Source organism: Solanum dulcamara, chromosome 1 (genome assembly GCF_947179165.1).
Source record: "Solanum dulcamara chromosome 1, daSolDulc1.2, whole genome shotgun sequence".
Taxonomy (NCBI): Eukaryota; Viridiplantae; Streptophyta; class Magnoliopsida; order Solanales; family Solanaceae; genus Solanum; species Solanum dulcamara.
Genome location: NC_077237.1, coordinates 33,165,722 through 33,185,600, shown reverse-complemented (window position 1 = coordinate 33,185,600; position 19,879 = coordinate 33,165,722). Strand labels below are relative to the sequence as shown.

Here is a 19,879-nt window from a genome sequence, read left to right as displayed (position 1 = left end):
AGATAACAAAGGGACAGTTTTGTGCCAGATCCAACATAAAGTACATTGTGCCTTATCTGAAGGGGGGAAAGTTCAGACGTAAACATTAACTTAAAACATTTTTCCAGTTGAAACATTTAACTGTTTTTAAAGGCTAACTATATCCGAATTCTGACATATGGAAATGGTGAGAGAATAGGGATGGTAACAGTCAAATCTTATAACCAGAGTTTGTTAGGGAGAGAAGAACTTATATTTCCACATTGCTCTATTTGGGTTCCTAGAGAGCCCAAGAAGGTGTGTTCATTTGCATGATTGGCAGCTAGGGGAGTAGTATTAACAGCAGAGAATTTGAGGAGGAGGATCACCTATGCTACTCGGTGCTTCATGTATGTTTGGGAGAAGATGTGGATCCTACTACATTGTCAAGTGGCTACACGATTGTGGTCGGTGGTCTTTAATTTGTTTGAAGTCGACAGTGAAGGAGGCCATAGTTGGAACTTAAGGAGAGGGAAGTAAAGTCAGAAGGGAATGGGGCGTTGCTTCATTAGTTATCATGTGAGTGAGATGGAAAGAAAGAAATGGGGGAGCATTTGAACGAGGAGTCTAGGATTTTGTAATTTGGCAAAGTAGCCTCTCGTTTTTAGTTGCCTTTTGGTGTACCCATGAGGTCCCCATTCATATGTAGAAGATTGGGTTTCCTTGTTGGAGAACCATATTTTGGTGTAGGTTCTCCACTTTTTGGCATACAGCTTGTATGCGGGGTTTCCCCTTCATTAATAAAATTATTTACGTTATCAAAAAAATATGTAATTAGTTACGATTTGCAGAAATTTTGGTGTTTGAAATTATATTGGCTTAGGTGGTGTTATGTTGACATTTGATATCTGACAGTATCTTGGATGTTTTATTAGTACTTATGGTTTGTGGAATGTGTGTTTTTGGATTAAAGTTATCTTTTACAATTGTGTCCCATTCGTAATGTCAACCTAACCTTGAAAGATTAATATATGTGTTCCCATATACGTGTCTAACACAACTCCTGTATCTGTATCTGCATCTATTCAACTTAGAGATACACTACGAGATGTTAAATGCAAAATTCTGCATGAATATTTGACTTTATGTCAAAGATCTAGTCGCATTTTCAGCTTATCCTATCATAATTATCTTCTTCACATGTAAGAAAAGCTATGATGATACCTAGTAGTTAAGCCAGCTGGAGGCAGATGAAGCACATTAGAAGAGAAACTATGTGACAAGCAGAATGCTAGAACCTTCATCAAACAATACAGGAAGACTCTGTAAGAGAGACCTAACATATCTTAACAAGCCAAGAACAGAAAGTTAGAGGGAATTGCCTGATGATGATCGATAAAAGACAAGGTCTTTTCAACCTTTTACTGTGTGTTTTTCTAGGGAAGTCCTTAAAACATACAAAATTTACTCAGATTTTCTTCATTGGTGTCCACAAATTACACAAAATAATATGATGCATAGGATAAGGCTTAGAGCAAATGAGCACTGGCAACTTGAAAGTGAAGGACACATCTACAAATACATGCCAACCCTTCAGAATATAGATCTTCTTAGAACAGAATAAATTTCAGACCTTAATTGCATCTTGAAACTTGTTTGATAAATCTAGCCTCAGATTTTGACCTTCGGATGATACCCATTTGCATTCTTCCTGCAAATTACAGAAAACAGACAACTTCAAGTCATAGAAACTTATAATCAAGGGCCAAACACAAAAACAACATAAACTGGAGAGTAACAAAATATTATTACTTGATCACCTATATCGAAGCTAAAAAGTGTAAAGCGACAATCTAGCAACAGCTTGCTAGGTAAAGTAGGAGGCATCGCAATGAAACATATAAACAACCAATAAGCAAGCCTCATGAAAAGCCATGACTTTATCCCATAATAAATGGCACAATAATACAACTGCCACTCCACTTGACACAGATTTTATCCATCAAAATATGAAAATTGAGAAAAAGGCCATTCTTATGGAAAAAGGAAGTTATAATGAGCAATTAAGAATTTCAAAATGTAAATGATAACAACCTTGGGAGCTGGAAATCAAACGAGTTACTAACTATGGGAAAAAAATATGAAAAAAAGGACTATGGTCATCTCTAATGTCATCAAATTAAGAGATAATAATCTAGATAACTGTCGATTAGAGCACTTACTGTTTAGCGAAAATTGGGGACACTAACTATGACAAGAAGAGAGACGACCAATTAATGACAATAACCCTGTTGAACTATATTTATCATCTCAACCTAATTCAGGAAAGCAGTCTGACGTTGGGCTTTATAGTTACTAGTATTCACTGTTACAATAACAACTCAGAAAATCTCTTTCGACTTGGGCTTCCAGATAGCTAGTGGTTAAGGAGAAAAAAGTAACAGACTTTAAAAAGACGGATTAATGTCATAGTATGTGCCAAAGGAATTGTATATGCTATGTAAAAGAGCAAGTCATTGATACTCTAGGCAATTACTAAACTACCAGAACTAAGATCCACCTATCAAATGGTTTATAGACACCTAAGAAGAGATTCAACTGTTACTAAGGCTGGAAGTGAGGTTTTGGTGCAGCAATTTCTCACCTAAGCATATACAGAACCTTTATTAAATTTGCAATAGATCTTACCATTAATACTTTGTTTTGACGCTGCAACTCACGGCACAATGACTCCAGTTTATCCCGAACAGCAATAGCTGAATTAAACGAAAAAAAGAAGTGAGTAATTCTTATGTCAGTTCATAAGCAGGCGCCTATAAAAGTGTCTTGTCTTCTTTGTTTGAATCTGTTACAGAATATAATAGATAGTTGTAGATATTATACCTTCCATATATAGCTAACTTAACTATAGGAGCCGATTCTTAGTTGATTTCCTAGATTTAGTTTGATTAGTTTCCTTTCATAGCTATGAAACATATGTATTTGTATAAATATCTTGTCTTGATGAATAGAAAGATACCATTCATTCTCCATATCGTATGAATTACATGGTATCAGAGCAAACGTCTAAGCCGGGATTGTGGCTTTGCCGGAAGTCACTGTGACTTCGCCGGAAGTTACTGTGGCTTCAGGGGGAAGTAGTTGAGAGTTCTATCTTTCTGCCTCAACTTTGAATCTAGACAATAATTCTGTGATTGAGAAATTGATTGTCTAAGTGAGTTGAATCCATTTCGTTGCACTTGATCCGGATTGAAATTCTGAAATCTGAAGCTTGATTGTCTGCCATTCTCGAGTGAAGCTGGTGCTCCAAAATTCTGGAAATTTGAAAGGGTGCTAAGATTTTTGTTGGTCATCTGATTGTGAACTTAAATTTGAAGTTTGAGTCATTCTGAAGCTGTTTCGATAAGGCTACTTTGTCGGAACTCGGAACTTTCAAACAGAGTATCAAAGAAGAGGACCTGTCCATCCTTCAATTTTTGGGTTGCTTTCCAGAAAAACTATTGGTTTCTCTGACATTGCTTTGTCTTTTCCAGTCAACATCCTCTTCGTTTTTTGATTTTCCGGCCATAGTGACCTTGGAGACTCTCGATCAGATCTGGTTAGTCATCTTATTTTGGTGATTGTAATGTCTGATTTTTTCTTTTTGGGAGATATAGTCTGTTTGGGACTTGTTGGTTTCTCCCATCAATTCATTTTGGTACCGTGAGTTTTTTGTTGGGAATAGACTGACTGTAATAAAGGAACTCAAAGGTCTGACAAAATGTTTTGATTTTCGCGAAGGAGTTTGCTGAATTCTCTCTATATCAGAAATTGTTGAAGGAATCCACTTTAGTTAATGCCTTTACTGAATCAACTAAAACATGTCTTATCACCTCTTCAAATAAATGGGTGATTAATTCAGATGCCTCAAATTACATGACAGGTAATCCTAACATTTTTACTAGCCTTCAGTCACACAAAGCACCATCTCCGGTTTCTGTAGCTGATGGATCAACTTGTAACAGTGTTGGATATGGGACTGTTAAACCAACCTCCACTATTACCTTGTCATCTGTATTAAGTCTACCTAAGTTGGCCTTTAATTTGATTTCTGTTAACAAAGTTACCAGAGACCTTAATTGTTATATTTCGTTCTTTTCCAATCATTGTTTGTTTCGTGATCTTAAGACGAATCAAGTTATTGGTAAAGGACATGTATCTGATGATCTCTACACCTTGATGAATGGGAGCCTCGATTTGTTGCTTGCTCTAGTGTTGTGTCTCCATTTGAAGCATATTGTCGATTGGGACATCCTTCCCAACCACTGTTAAAGAAGCTCTATCCTCAATTCCAAAATATTTCTTCATTAGAATGTGAGTCATGTCGATTTACAAAACATCATCGCACCTCATTAAGTCCAAGGGTTAATAAGCGGGCTGAGTCGGCCTTTGAGTTGGTTCATTCTGATGTTTGGAGACCGTGTCCTGTCGTTTCCAAAATCGGGCATAAGTATTTTGTTATTTTATGAAGAGTCGCTCAGAAGTGTTTACTCACTTTTGTGCCTTCTATGCTGAAGTGAAAACACAATTCAATTCTTCGGTACGTATTCTAAGGAGTGACAATGCTAAAGAGTATATGTCAAAATCATTTCAATCATATATGAGACAACACGGTATTCTCCACCAATCTTCATGTGTTTGTACACCTCAAAATAGAGTTGCTAAGAGGAAGAATAGACATATGCTTGAGACAACTCGAGCACTTTTGTTCCAAATGAAGGTTCCTAAACAATTTTGGGTGAATGCGGTCTCTACGGCTTGTTTTCTGATTAATCGTATGCCATTTACTTTTCTTGCTGGTAATGTGCCTTACAGTGTTCTTTTTCCAAACAAGTCGCTATTTCTGATGGAACCTAAGGTGATTGGAAGCACATGTTATGTTTGAGATGTTCGACCATCTGTTACCAAGTTGGATCCAAAGGCATTGAAGTGCATTTTTCTATGATATTTTCATCTTCAGAAAGGGTATCAATGTTATTCTGCTGAACTTGGCAAATATTTGGTATCAAATGATGTGGTATTTTCAGAGACTATACCATTCTTTTATGCACCACCCATTTCTACAAGTCGGGGGGGAGGGGGGGAATGAGTGGTTAGCCTATGAGGTCACCCGTGTTTTGACAGAAGAATCAAATATTGTCCCACCATCTCTCAGTTCTTCTATTGAGGACCAATCGATTATTGTACCGTCAGCTCTTGCCCCATCTACAGTAGCAAGACCACCAGTTGTACAAGTTTATTCGAAGAGGCGAGAAGCCAATGATACATGTCCTACACCAGTCCCTTTGTCATCAGATCCACATCCGTCTGATCCTCCAGAAGATCTTGACCTCCCTATTGTTGTTCGCAAAGGTACACATAGGTGCAAATCCACATATTCCATTACTAATTTTGTTTCCTACGGTCATTTATCCTCTAGTCCAGATCTTTGATTGTTTCTCTAGACTTGTCGTTCCTAAGATAGTTAAGGAAGCCTTGAGTCACACTGGATGGTATAATGTAATGCTTGAGGAGATACATGCACTAGATGAGAATCACACTTGGGACTTGGTCGATTTACCAAAAGGAAAAAAGGCAATGGGATGCAAATGGGTCTTTGCGGTCAAAGATAATCTAGATGGATCTGTAGCTAGTGGCTAAAGGATATGCTCAAACTTATGGAGTGGATTATTCAGACACATTTTCTTCGGTGGCTAAACTCATTTCTATTTGCTTATTTATTTCCTTAGTTGTGTCTAAGAATTGGTCGTTGCACCAGCTAGATATCAAGAATGCATTTCTTCATGGTGATCTTTAAGAAGAAGTGTATATGGAGCAACCACCTAGATTTGTTGCTCGGGGGAGTATGGGAAAGTTTGTTACCTGAAGAAATCCTTGTATGGTTTGAAACAAAGCCCTCATGCTTGGTTTGGAAAATTTAGTGAAGTAGTTCAGGAATTTGGGCTGAAAAAGAGCATGTGTGACCACTCAGCCTTTTATAGACAACTAGCTATTGGCATTATTCTTCTTGTAGTATATGTTGATGACATTGTTATTACAAGAAGTGATTATACGAGCATATCTCCACTCAAGTCATTCTTGCATACTAAATTCCACACAAAAGACTTGGGACATCTAAAATATTTCTTGAGAGTAGAAGTAACTAGAAGCAAGAAGGGAATCTTTTTATCTCAGAGAAAGTATGTCCTTGACCTACTCACGGAAACTGAAAAGTCAGCAGCCAAACCTTGTAGTACTCCAATGGTCCCTAATGTGCATCTGACTAGAGATGATGGCAGCCCCTTTGATGATCCAGAGAGATATAGGAGGTTAGTATGGAAATTAAACTATCTCACTGTAATTCATCCAGATATTGCTTTTGCAGTGTGTTGTGAGCCAATTCATGTCTGCACCTATAGTCAAACATTGGGAAGCCTTGGAACAGATCTTATGTTACTTGAAAAGAGCCCCTGGACTTGGCATTTTATATGGTAACCACGGACATACTCACATTCAGTGCTTTGCTAATGCTGATTGGGCTGGATGTAAAACCAATAGACTATCTACTACCGGTTATTGTGTTTTTGTTGGTGGTAATTTGGTGTCATGGAGAAGTAAGAAACAAGGTGTTGTATCCCGATCCAGTACAGAATCCGAATATAGAGCTATGGCACGGTCCACATGTGAGATCATGTGGATACTTCACATATTGACAAAAATTGGATTGAGACAATCTACACCAGCAAAACTCTGGTGTGATAATCAAGCTGCCCTTTATATTGCCTCAAATCCCGTGTATCATGAAAGAAAAAAACATATCGAGGTAGACTGTCACTTTATTCGTGAGAAGATCCAAGATAACTTGATTTCCACTGGTTATGTAAAGGCAGGTGAGCAACTAGCGGATTTGTTCACAAAGGCGTTAAATGGAGCTCGGGTTAATTACCTTTGTAACAAGCTGGGCATGATCAACATCTATGCTCTAGCTTGAGGGGGAGTGTTACAGAATATACTAGATAGTTGTAAATATTATATCTTCCATATATAGGTAACTTGATTATAGGAGCAGATTCTTAGTTGATTTCCTTGATTTAGTTTGATTAGTTTCCTTTCATAGAAACATACGTATTTGTATAAATATCTTGTCTTGATGAATAGAAAGATACAAGTCATTCTTCATATCGTATGTAGAGGCTAAAACTAAGAGTCTTTGTCTTCTCTCTTGAGTTGCATCTTTGGGTTCAATATTTCCTCCAATGAGAGACGAAATTGAGTCCTATATTTTTTTTGAACCTAGTGATGCATATCTAACTTAAATCCCAGAAAATAAGCCATATGTTTTGTAAGAATGGATGATAATGGAAACTTCAAGTACTGGACGTTTAAGATTTCATCTGTCTATAGTTCGATGCTTTGAAGCTCTTATTAATTCCTACTATTTGCTAGTTATAAGAATGTATTCTAGTGTCACATACTTACCTTGTCTTATTAAAGTGTTTCTTTTTAAAACTGGTAACTTTAGTATATATTTCCAGGAGAAGATCAGTACTAAGGGGGTACTGAAATCATATTACAACAGGAATTCCAAACTATATAATCCTATGTCTATAATGAGTCTAATACAACAATAATAGAAACGGGATCATAAGAATAAAACTGATTACACCAAAAACACAGAATCAAGATACAATTCAACTTGATTTTGTTGTATACTGTTCTCTATGTTCTCAAAACACCTAGAGTTCCTTTCTTTCCAGTTAGTCCACCATATACAAGCAGGTATGATTCTCCATCTGCTTCTATTTTTTGCCAACACCGCTACTTCTTCCCAGCTTTGCAGTGCACCCTCCCTGGCATAGACCATGAGGTGCCTTTCAAGGTTTAGGAATAATATCCATAAATGCCCTGCGAATCTGCAGTGAAGGAACAGATGATTCTTTATTTGTGCTTTCCCACCAAAGAAGAAGCACCCTAGAGCATAAAGTTATCCCTCTCTTCATCAAATTGTCTTGTGTGAGCACTGCCCCTTTGGCTAGCAACCAAACAAAGCAAGCAACTTTGTGGGGAATTTTGGTCTTCCAAATGTTCTTCCATGGTCAATTGTGTTGTTTTTGAGTAGGAAGGTTAAGCTTCCTTTTAGCTTTGCCCACTATACACCTGCCTATGTCATTACCCTACCACCTGAGCTCATTTTCAGCCTCTTGAAGTCCACTGAAGTGCTCAATTGTTCGCAGAAATTCTGCCACTCTTTGGATTTCCCAGTCATTGGGATGTCTTCTGAAGGTAAAGCTCCATCCCTCATCAGTCCACAGTTCTGCTATGTTTTTCCGTTGCTGCAACACCAGATTGTAAATATCTGGGAAAATTGTTGCCAACTTGCCCGCCACATGCCAGTCATCATACCAGAAGGTTGTCTTGTTCCCATTTTCCACTATCACCTTGGTGTTTTCCTTAAACTCACTCCACAAAGCTCTGATAGATCTCCATAGATTGACCTAATAAGGACTGATGACTTCCTTGGTCATCCATTTGTCTTCCTCTTCATATTTGGCTTCAATTACTCTCCCCCATAGAGACTGTTTATGAATAGCATATGTCCACAGCCACTTCATCCTCAAGCCTTACTGTGATTGTTTAGGTTCGTAATTGCAAGTTCCCCATACTTCTTGTCCACAAACAGGTCCTTCCACTTAACACTTAACTACATGGAAGCCCTTTCCTTCTTTATTTCCCTGCCACAGGACTACTCAATCTTTTAGTTACTCCTTTTGGAATTGAGAAAAGTAACATCATTTAAGTGGGCATTGCATCAAGGACTAAACTGATAAGAGTGAGGCAACCCCAGGGACAGATACTGAATCTTCCATCTAGCTAGTTTCCTCACATTTTAGTTTCCTCACATTTTTCAACCATTGGGTACCAGATCTTTGAGGACTTGGATTTAGCTCCCAAAGGCATACCTAGATAAGTAGTTAGTGAAGAGCCAAACTCACCTTCTAGGATTGCATTCAGAACCTCCAAGTTCGGGACCTCATTAATGGGGTATTAGAAGCTTTTCCTCCAATTGATGTGTAGCCCTGATATTCCTTCAAAGAGGACTAGGATGATCCTCAAATATCTGAGTTCCTCTTCCTCTCATCACAAAAAATGAGTGTACCATCTGCATATTGCAGATGAGTCACATCCAAGCTTTCCTAACCTTCTCTAGCCACATCAAACTCTCAGAGCCAACCATTTATGTTGGTTGTTTTCACCACATTGTTGACACCCTTCATAGCTAGTAAAAACAGGAAAGGAGACAAAAAGGCCCCTTGCCTGAGACCCTTTTGGGCTTTGAGGAAACCTGTTCGTGTCCCATTGATTAAGACCGAGAAACTAACTGTGAAAATGCAATGCTTGACCCATCAGATCCATATCTACCCAAAACCCATCCTTTGTAGTGTATTCATCATGTAAACCCAGTTGACATTATCATATGCCTTCTCAATGTCTAACTTGCATAGTATTCCTGGCTTCCACTGATTCTGTCTAGAACCCACAACTTCATTGGCTATTGACACTCATACATGATCTACCTGCTCTGAATAAAAGTGATTTGTTGTGAATCCACCAACTTAGTCATAACCCCTTTAAGCCTCTTTGTAAGAACTTTGGAAAAGATCTTGTAAATGTTGCCTATTAGACTGATAGACCTGAAATACCTAAGTTGATTAGCACCTTTTTTCTTTGGGATAAGGGCAATGGAAGTAGCATTAAAGCTCTTCTCAAACATCTCTTGTTCATAGATTGAAAAGCATTCATAATGCCATGTCTCAATGCCTCCCAGCACTTGATGAAGAAACCCATGGTAAAACCATCCTGACCAAGGGCTTTGTCAGTTGCACATGACTTCAAACACCTCAACATTTCTTCCTCAAAATTCCTTTGCATGTTGTCTCTTTCATCTTTTGTCAGCATTGAACAGTTTGGGAATACACAGTCAAGCAGATGAACTTTGATGCAGAGTTGATAAATGTTGTTATATCTCCAGTGAGCATTGGCCATTTTGTGGAAGAACTTTGTATTCCTACCCCCTCCTTCAACCATAAGGTTCTAGATCTTTGCCTCCAGGCAATTTCTTCTATTTTAAGCAATTCTTCATGTTCAAGGAGTAGTGCTTATTTTCTCTCATTCTTCACTTAGAGTTCTTACTTCTATTACTGCATCTGTTCCAACTAGATTTTCAAGTAAGAGCTTCCTCTAAGAACCTAAGTTTCCCTGGACCTCTTTGCTCCATTCCTTGAGTTTGCATTTCAAGGCTTTTAATTTATAGGCCAGGTTTTCCCAAGAAGTTCTGTTCCATCATTCCCTCACTCTGTTCAGGAAACCCTCAGAGCCCAGACACCAATTTTCAAACTTGAAGTTCTGACCCATTCCCCCCCACCCCACCCCACCCCACAACATACACACACCAAAAAAAAAATTGTTCATAATCGTTGTCATATTCCCCTCCAATTTAGTTTCTTGGAAGCAGTAAATGTCTGCATTCCAATCCACTACCATACTCTTCACCGATCTTCTTTTTACCCTGTTATTCAATCCCCTCACATTTCATGATACCAATTTGAACTTCATTTGGATCTAGACCGGTTGTATCTCCCCTGACCTCTGTGTCCACCACTTTTAAATTTAACATCAAAGGCCACCAGACTTCTGAGTTCTTGTGCCCCTTAGAATCTTGTCTTCCTACTAACAGAGTTGGACTCCATCTTTCTAGCTAGTCTGCTGCTATCTACTTGCAGCAACAATTACAATGCTTCCTCTTCATCCCCATAGAAGTCAACCCCCAATAACCCTAGCTTCACCATATTGTGTGGTACCCACTCTGAAGTTTCCTTTTCTTTATCTTGTATCATTAACTGTGATTGAGAAAGAAGAGGTTTTGCTTCATCAATTTCCCTATTAACTATTGAATTGGTAGGATCAATTCTTGCTTCAAAAGATTTTCTATTGATTTCCTCATTATTGCCCTGTAAAACTGCTACTTCAATTGCTATCAGCAGTTCCCCAATCTTCTCGCCTCCATCAACCTCCCCTTCCATACTATTAGAGATGTTACTTCTTTGACCTGAGCAATTGCATGCGCCATCGCCATGGTATTTTTGAGACTCCATGGTCTCATAGAGATGATCGTATTTGTCAGAATTCTGAAAAGAATGGCCTTGTAAGTCATTAAAGATGACTAGATTGGCCATACCTGGCCCAAGTTTCTTTTTTATGAGGTTTATTGGTATTGGGCTTGTGTAGGAAGCCCAGAAAAGGGAATTCATTTAACTGGCTCACATGTCCTTCACATACCTAGTTCAAATTTTCCCCAACATCTTAATCATTCAGATGTGCATTCAGATTCAAACGTCTGAATCTTAACGAAAACAAATGAGCCTTAAATACCTCCCATATTCATTATGCTTTCTGGTACTGAAGTGTACATCCTTCCCATCAGCTAACTTCTACCTCCTTATCACCTTTTTTCAGATCTTTCCAAGCTTCTTTCATTGTAAAGCAGATCCATTCCATCACCTTTTTGGGCATAGTCGATCTTCTCATCATCCTATGATTCTTTCTACCCATTCATACCACCCAGAATTCCAAGATGCCCATCTAGTGATATCGAATGACTTAAAGCCAGCACTGAAATATATTATATTCTCCTCCATTCTTGGTCTGAGATGGTACTTCACAAAAACTGGTTAAGAATAGGAAAGGTGGCTGTAACAGAAGGTGACAGCTAGGTGAAGAAAAAGAAAGATGGGTACAGTCTCCGGCAAAGTTCACTGGAGAAGGATGATTCCTCCCTCCTAGGAAGTAGGAGAGAGAAATGTCTCGGGGGATGTGCCTGGGAGCTTTTTTTATGCTTTGATATATTGCAATGCTGCTTCTTATTAAAAGTGTGCTGCAACCTTAATAACTACTCCTAGTGATGTGCTTAATTAAATTCACATATATACTTTCGTTCATACCTTTGTTACTATCAAATTTCTTTGTAAACTGAATGAGTCGGGGATGAGTTAAAAGGTGGGTTTGTAAAGTGAATTGGGTATTTAAAATTGGGGATGGGTCATTTGTTTCTAAACTCGACATGTGTCTCTGTTAAAAATAACTAAATAAGGGTAAATCAGTATAAAAGTATAATTTGAGGGTATATTTGGACCTAAAGTTATAACGGGAGGGGTACATTTGGCCCGAAAGTATAATGATGGGTATATTGAAACTATTTCTAATAGTACATGGGCATATTTGACCCTTTTCCCTTCTAGTTTTCTAGTCTTTTCAGTTAATCAACATCAATTTCAGGAAGTCGCTTGAAATAATAATTAGCATTAGTTTAATTTAGACAATAGTTGTTCACAAGTCTTTGTGGGACGATAATTTATCATTGTCGACCACGTTTACTTGTGAGTGCATTTGACCTCAGCATGTGACATCTAACCCGACAAATTATCATTGCTTGTGAAAAAAATATATAAATTATCCATATCCAGAGGAAGTAGGGAAAACAAATTATGAAAAGAACAAAGCCTGAAACTGAAAAAATAGCACAATTAGGAATATAACAGGACACCTGCATCTCTTTCTGCAAGAACCTGCTGATACTTCAAAGTGAATTCCAGAAACTCTTTTTCAGACTTATAGGTACGTTTTACAGTCTTCCGTTTGGTTTCAGAGGCTTCCTAACACATGAATATAACCAAAAGAGTGAAGTTACAAAACATTTGGAATAGAAGGGAACCTCCATATAGCTTGATATAAGAAACATCCTAAAATTTGATAGCAAGAAAAGAAAAAGAAACAGAAACATAAAACTCATTTTTTGTTAGTAATGGGGGAAATGAAAAAGAAAAAGCAGAATAGAAGCACCCTAGGCAAGCTAGACTGTTCTTCATACTAATTTCCAGCCAAATGACTAGATGGGTGAACCCTATTAATAAAGGAGGAATTTTGCAGTTCATTTTAAGACCAGCTCAGGGAGTTGGTGGAACTGAAGCACATAAACCACATGATGGTAATTACTAAGATGGAAAGTTAGTTACAAGCAATAACATGAGTAACCGATACTTGCAACATATTGAAATAGTAAGTATGTAATATATGAGTAGCTGACATGATTACTATTTATAGTGACACTAATTATGCATGTGTAAGTAGTGAACTCTGGATTTTTGAAGGATTATTTGTATACTAAGATCTCATTTATAGCATCTCTTTCGACAGCATTTCTACATTCTCCAAGAACCATCTCTTGATTTCCTTCACTTGAGAATTGCTACATATTCTTTGATCAGTACTACGACAGATAATATTTGAGTTTGCTTTGTCAATGAATTTCTTAATTTTATTTGCAATATCAACCCATCCCACATCCTCGGTGATTTTAGGAATGATCATGACATCCTTCTTACCTTTGATAGAAACAACCCTAACATACGTCTGAATGTTCACGTTATGAAAAATATGATAGGAGTATGTATGTTCTACATTCCTCCATCTTCCGCATCTTTTCCCTTTCAGATGCAAGTCTAAGGCACTTGCAAGACACTTAAGAATATTGGATCTTCAAAGTGATTCTACAATGTTTTTACTCCTTTGAAGATATTCTTCTACTCGAATATAAGCAAGGCAGCAGTAGTAGCTTGATTCAAACATGCTTTGGTTTTCTTTTCTTTTTTTCTTGGTGGAATGTGTTGATAGCAACACCAAAGTGAGAGTTTGCAATACTTTTTAGTTTGACGGTGGTGTCCAGGTAAGTTTGTGCACAGCTCAATTATTTCACTGGATACTTGCTACCTGCCACCAACACAGATACCTAATAACTCTATTCACTAATACTTACACCAATGTGAAGAAATTGCCGAGTGTTTTTTTGTTTCCGCTGAAATTTTGAACTTAAGATCTCATGGTTATGCTCGACTTTATTGACCGCTAGGCTACACCCTTTGCTGCGAGCTTATAATACTTTGATGACCCTTCTCTTTTTCCCTTCAATTTCAGCTTTTGAGAGTAATTCGACTGTGTACTTCCCAACAAAATTAAGTTCTTTTCTTTCTTATTAGAAAACTCAGCGAGCAACCTCTACACCCCTGGTACTGCACTAAACACATGATTACTATTGACTTTTCTCTTCTATAGTTTCGCATTTCTTCCCATTCCTTCTCCTTGTATTTATTATTTACCATTGTTTCTTTTAATATCATTTATATAACAATAAACTCTCTATTACATTGTTGATCCTAGAAATCTAAAAGTTGAAATTTTCTCCAATTGGGTGATTTTCTGTTTTTAACTGAACCACAACTGAAGCTAAAAGCGAATCAAGTTTGTCAATATTTAAATCCAGATAAACCTATAACAAATTTGAATATTTCCTCTTTCTTTGTGTTGTTAGTAAGCCTAGTATTTTTAACAATAGCAATAGCTTCTTTATTTCTTCATAGGGTAAAGTAGAAGTGTTCCGAATCGCTAGGACCCAACAACCATCTATTTTTTACATTGTACAGTCGCTGCTGACTTATGGAGTATGTTTTTGTCTATATTTGGTGTTAATTGGGTAATGCCACATAGCACCAAAGAGGCCTTTGAATGCTGGTGCAATTGGAGAGTTGGTAAGGCCATCAAGCCAATCTGGAAGCTGATATCTGCTAGCATCTTTTGGTGTGTATGGTGATCTTAGGTGTATTTAAACACCTAAAAGCCAAGTGGAACCCATGTTTTGAGCTAATTTTGAGAGCAAATCCCATTTGTTGATAGTATTTAAGTCATATTTATGTTTTTAAATTAACCAATGTGATTAGGTGTTTGTAGGTTGGAAACCGTGTAAAATGAGCACAAAAAGGGAGAAAATGGAATTAGAGATGAAGCGGGAGCTAAAGCTAAGGACTGAACCTGGATATTGTGAAGAAACCCAGCTCCATAATGGCTCCGCGTCGCGGAGCTGGGAAGATAAAATTGGCACAAGAAGAAATTTTGAACCAGTGAAGTCTATAATGGAGCCACGTCGCGGAGAAGGCTTATTGGCAAAATATGCATGGACGCAGCAGCTCTGCGTCGTGGACCTGCATCTGGAATTTTGGTCGCGTTTTTTCCAGCACTATAAATAGACCGGCTATTATTATTTTCATTATTCTTTTTCTAATTTTTGGGGGAATACTTCTTGGACGACTTGGGAGGTTCTTTTTAGGGTTCTCTCTTGCCTCTTTTCATTACCTTATTTAGTGTATGAATTCTTCAATCCATACAAGTATTATTGGAATCATTAGCTGCTAAACCTTTGTTCTAGGGCTGTGGCTACGAGTGATGGTGTAATATCCATTCTTTAGATGAAGATTGGTTACGGTTTAAATATGTTCTTGTGTTATTGTTTTTACTATTTTAATGCCTGATCATCATTAGAATACAACATCTCTTGTCTACTCTTGAACTCGAGAGAAGAATAGAGGGATAGAACATGGAATGCAAGGAACGTGTTCATTATAGGTTAGAATTTAGAGTGATTCGTATCTAGAATAGAGATATACCTAGTATACCGTATTTGGTTACGAAACAATATGACAGTTTAATGCTCTACGATTGGTTGAATCTATCCCTGCTCAACGATGTAGGTAGATTATCAATTGTGGTAGGCGATTAGAGGTCGAGAGATCATGATCGTAATAATAACCTTGTAAATCAACAGCTTGATAAGCTATCAGATTCTAAAGTGAACAATATTTCGCTTGAACTCATGCTTAAGCTGCAGCCATGGAATTTTCCCAATCATTGTAAGTAAATCTCATTATTTACTTCTTGCAACTTTTAGCGTATAAATACCAATCGCACTCTTTAGGCGCTTTAATAAATAGTTAGACTTAGTATAATTTAGTAATATAGTTAATCAACAAGTCCATGTGGGTTCGACAACCGACTCCTAAAAAGAGTCACTCTATTACTTGCACGACCACGTACACTTGCGTGTGCGTTTGGATGCAACACATGGTTAGAAAGAACAGCAGATGTTTTGAAGGTTTATCAACTCCAAATCACTCCCTTAAGGCTAGATATCTTTTGTATCTATATAGTTGGCATAATCTTTCACCCATAGACTCCCCTGAGAACTTTTTGAACTTTGTTAGCTCCCTGGTACTAGTTTAGTCTTTTTTTGTAATTAAGCAGATGAAGTTTTGTCATCTTCCTAGCCAGCAATGAAATTTCTTTTTACTTCATCAAAAAAAATAACACATACTTCCCTGAAACATTACTACCCATCCCTTAATTCATATGCTTTGGTTTTTGCCAAGAGTAGGTTTTTCTCTCATTTCCATTTTGTGTTGATCACATAATAAAATTTTATAACATGGTTAACTGATCAAAAAATTTACTGACACGGTTTTCCGCTCATTGCCATAACCTAAGCTTAAGTTACTATGTAAATCAAATTGTGGTTCCCAGAGTCTGTCGGCGCAGATTATGACGAAAATAAAAGAAAGAACAACGGACCTGTAGAGAGTGGGACAGAAAGAACTATTGGAACTGGTGTACCATAGGAAACTAAGAGGCATACAAAAGATTAAGCTGTAATATGGGGAAGACGATTACTATAGCAGGAGAACCAATTTGTCACAAAGGTGATCACAAAAAAGGATAGAACTGGTGGTGCACATATCCCAAAACAAGAGAAATAGCCATTTTACTCCATGTGGTAGAAAACCAGAGGATCCAATTCGAGAAATGAAAAGTAGAGTGTTTACGCAGAAACATGACTAGAATGGATCAAAAAGCAGGAAAATTGATAGCTAACAAACACATATAACAACATAAGGAAATTGATGTTGATGTTTACTGACTACTTTTTTGTTTTCAACACTGTCTGGTAATGATGTCTCCTTGACAGGTGAAATATTTTGGCTCGGGTCTCCTCCAGCTGCGGGAACAAAAGTATCACTTAGAGTAGGCTGATTTAAGATTGAAATGACCTAAGATGAAACAATGCTGCAAGTAGAAACATCATGAAGAAGCAAAGAGCTACATGCAAGCCTATATCCATTCAGACATACGACCACAAAAGAAACTGTATCAGACATTTCTTTGAAGCAATGAACATCATCATTTAAAATATTATCAGCCATTTTTCTTTTCTAATGGTTATCTCTTTGGAACTTAGAATTTACCACTTAACCTAACATTAATATGATCATATGAAGGTCAGTTTATTTCTCATTTCATAGGATAATTTCTGAAAAACATAACATGCTTTTGAAGCTCCAGCGTTTTATTATTCAAGCAAACGGAACAGCAAATGGTCACAGCTTCCAATGCTTTTGAACTGCTTGAAGATTTCAAAATGTTTCCTTTTAATTCTCCAATCTCTGTAATTTTTTTCCTTTATCTGAAAAAATTTCCATCCCCATAACCATTCATTTGACTAACATGATCCGTTTTAAAGTCAATGTAAACCAGAATGGATTTATTCTTTTCACGTAACACTCTAATAACTGATAATCTAAGTTATTCTTTTCATGTAACACTCTAATAACTGATAATCTAAGTGTAAACACAGAAATAACAATTCCTAATCCCAGACACTAATACTTGTATCCGTGGAAATAAAATCCCCAGTCCTAGGCATAAGAGATTTAAGAATGAAAGAGGCGTAAGAGAAACCCACTGAGAAAGATACTTACAGTCCTCCATGTTGTGACATTTCACTCTAATGTGATCCTCTCCCACATTGGCATGTGAACTTTTACAATTGGTATCGTCACATTCATCATATGCATTTAACTGGGGATAAATTAACTTTTCCTCTTTATAATCAGTCACCTCCTGGTCAGGTTGTGGTGTTTTTGGAGGCAGTGGGTCAGTGGTTGAGCTGTCCCCGACGAAACCATCTGGCAATGATTCTGCCTCTGGAAGCTGATCTGCGACAGGGTTTGGAGCTGGGTTCTCACTTTCCATCTAGAAAAAAGAAATAGAGTGAATCCGAAATACATAAAATGGAGATTTTCAGAAGAAGAAAAAAAAAAAGGGGGGGGGGGGGGGGGGGGGGTTTTTTTTGGGGAAAACTAAAAGATGAAGCCCTCGCAATAATGTGTGAGAGCACAAGGAAAACAATAGAGAGTAAATGCGTTGGAAGTGTGAGATATGGAGCATGAGCATACCAGAATCTACTACTGTTTTGGAGAGAGAGTTGAAGCCTGTGAATATTACTGACTAGCAGAAATGGCGGCTCCTTGCATTTATTTATCTTGCGTTTCCAGCAGGTTTCGTCACATTATTTTCATTTTTCTTCGCTATTATTATAGAAAAATTTTCTTAGCTATTATTATAGAAAAGTGTCACGGACTTACACTTCCACTAAGACTTCCATGCGGCACTTGACAACTTACTCACGAATCTTTCACGATCTTGTAAGCTCAAGTAAGCCTTTAAGACTAGATCGCTAAGGGAATGCTAAATAGTAAGAAAGACAAGAGAGCTTTTATGAAGAAGGCTTTTGTATTGCTTTGGAAGAATGCTTGATTGCTTGATGGTTTTCTACAAATGAATGCCCCCTCTATTTATACTACTCCTAAGGGGCTCAAGTGTAAATAAAAATTATTATACAAGTCCCTCCATATTTACAAAGAAGTCCATCTCTAGAATTCTCTACACACTCTAGAGAATTATAAGTCTTTCAAGACTTCTCTACAAGTTTCTATAAGGATCTAGAGTCTTCCACTAACCTCTCCAAGACTCTAGATTCTTCTACCTTCTTCAAGATCAAGTGGCGGGTCATAACACTCTCCCCCACCTGATGTGGCGACGACCGCGGCGCACTGCTGCTGCAAGAACTCCCGGATTTTGTCCCTGAACTGCCACAGGTCTTCATATCTCTCCCAGGTGGCCTCCTCCGGAGATTGTCCCTTCCAATGGACTAAGAACATAGCAGTGGCCTGTTGTCCCTGTTTTCGCTTGGCTTGGTAGTCCACAATAGCCTCGATGTCTCGATCATGGGAGGCGGTGATTGTGAGTGGCGCCCGACTTGATTCTCCTCGGCTAGGATCATCCTTGTCCTCATGGTACGGCTTGAGGACGCTGGCATGGAAGACTGGATGAACCTTAATATGCGGTGGTAGCTCCAACCTGTAAGAGATCTTGCCAACCTTGGCAACGATCCTGAACGGGCCCTCATACTTTCGCACCAAGTTTTGATGCATGCCTCACAACGCCTTGAATTGCCTGGGGTTGAACTTGACCAAGACCATGTCTCCAACTTGGTAATCCGTGGGACGACGCTTGCGGTCGGCAAACTTCTTCATCTTCTTCGCTGCCTTGTCCAAATAAGACTTGGCAGTGTCGAGCTGCTCCTCAAAGCCCTTGGCCATGTGATAGGCCCCCAAACTCTTGCCCTCGAACGCGGCCGGTAGTGAATGTGGAGTTTGTGGCTGTTGGCCTGTGGCTAGCTCGAATGGTATTCGCCCTGTGGCCTCACTCCGCTGTAGGTTGTAAGAGAATTGGGCTACGTCCAGTAGTCTCGCCCAATCTCTCTGATGTGAACTCACAAAGTGCCTCAAGTAGCACTCCAGTAAGGCATTGACTCGCTCCATCTGGCCGTCTGTCTGAGGGTGAAAACTAGTGGAGAAATGTAATTTCGTGCCAAGAATTTCGAACAATTCTCTCCAAAAGTTCCCGGTGAAGCGTGGGTCTCTGTCGCTGATGATATGTCTTGGCAATCCCCAATACTTCACCACATTCTTGAAGAATAGCCTGGCAGCCTCCTTAGCAGTGCAACCTGCCGTGGCGGGCATGAAGCTGGCATACTTGGAAAACCTGTCCACCACGACCATAATCGTTCCGTACCCGTCGGACTTCGGTAAGCATGTGATGAAGTCCATGGTCACGCTCTCCCATG

At 38.4% G+C, this 19,879-nt stretch overlaps 1 protein-coding gene across 2 annotated transcripts in view; it reads right to left on the bottom strand.

Annotated features, from left to right (window-relative positions):
• LOC129903621 (uncharacterized) overlaps positions 1-18,281 on the bottom strand; it is a 35,408-nt gene extending 17,127 nt beyond the window's left edge. Inside the window, exons 1-6 of one of the 2 annotated variants that reach the window (XM_055979174.1) lie at positions 18,147-18,281; positions 17,670-17,943; positions 16,833-16,909; positions 12,578-12,686; positions 2,647-2,714; positions 1,592-1,669 (exon numbers count right to left, since the gene is read on the bottom strand). In XM_055979174.1, the coding sequence (XP_055835149.1) occupies positions 1,592-1,669; positions 2,647-2,714; positions 12,578-12,686; positions 16,833-16,909; positions 17,670-17,943 (606 nt within the window). In that variant the 5' untranslated portion in view covers positions 18,147-18,281. The remainder of the gene's footprint in view (positions 1-1,591; positions 1,670-2,646; positions 2,715-12,577; positions 12,687-16,832; positions 16,910-17,669; positions 17,944-18,146) is intronic. The other variant, XM_055979178.1, reaches the window with a different exon arrangement.
• Between the last annotated feature and the right edge of the window lie 1,598 nt (positions 18,282-19,879).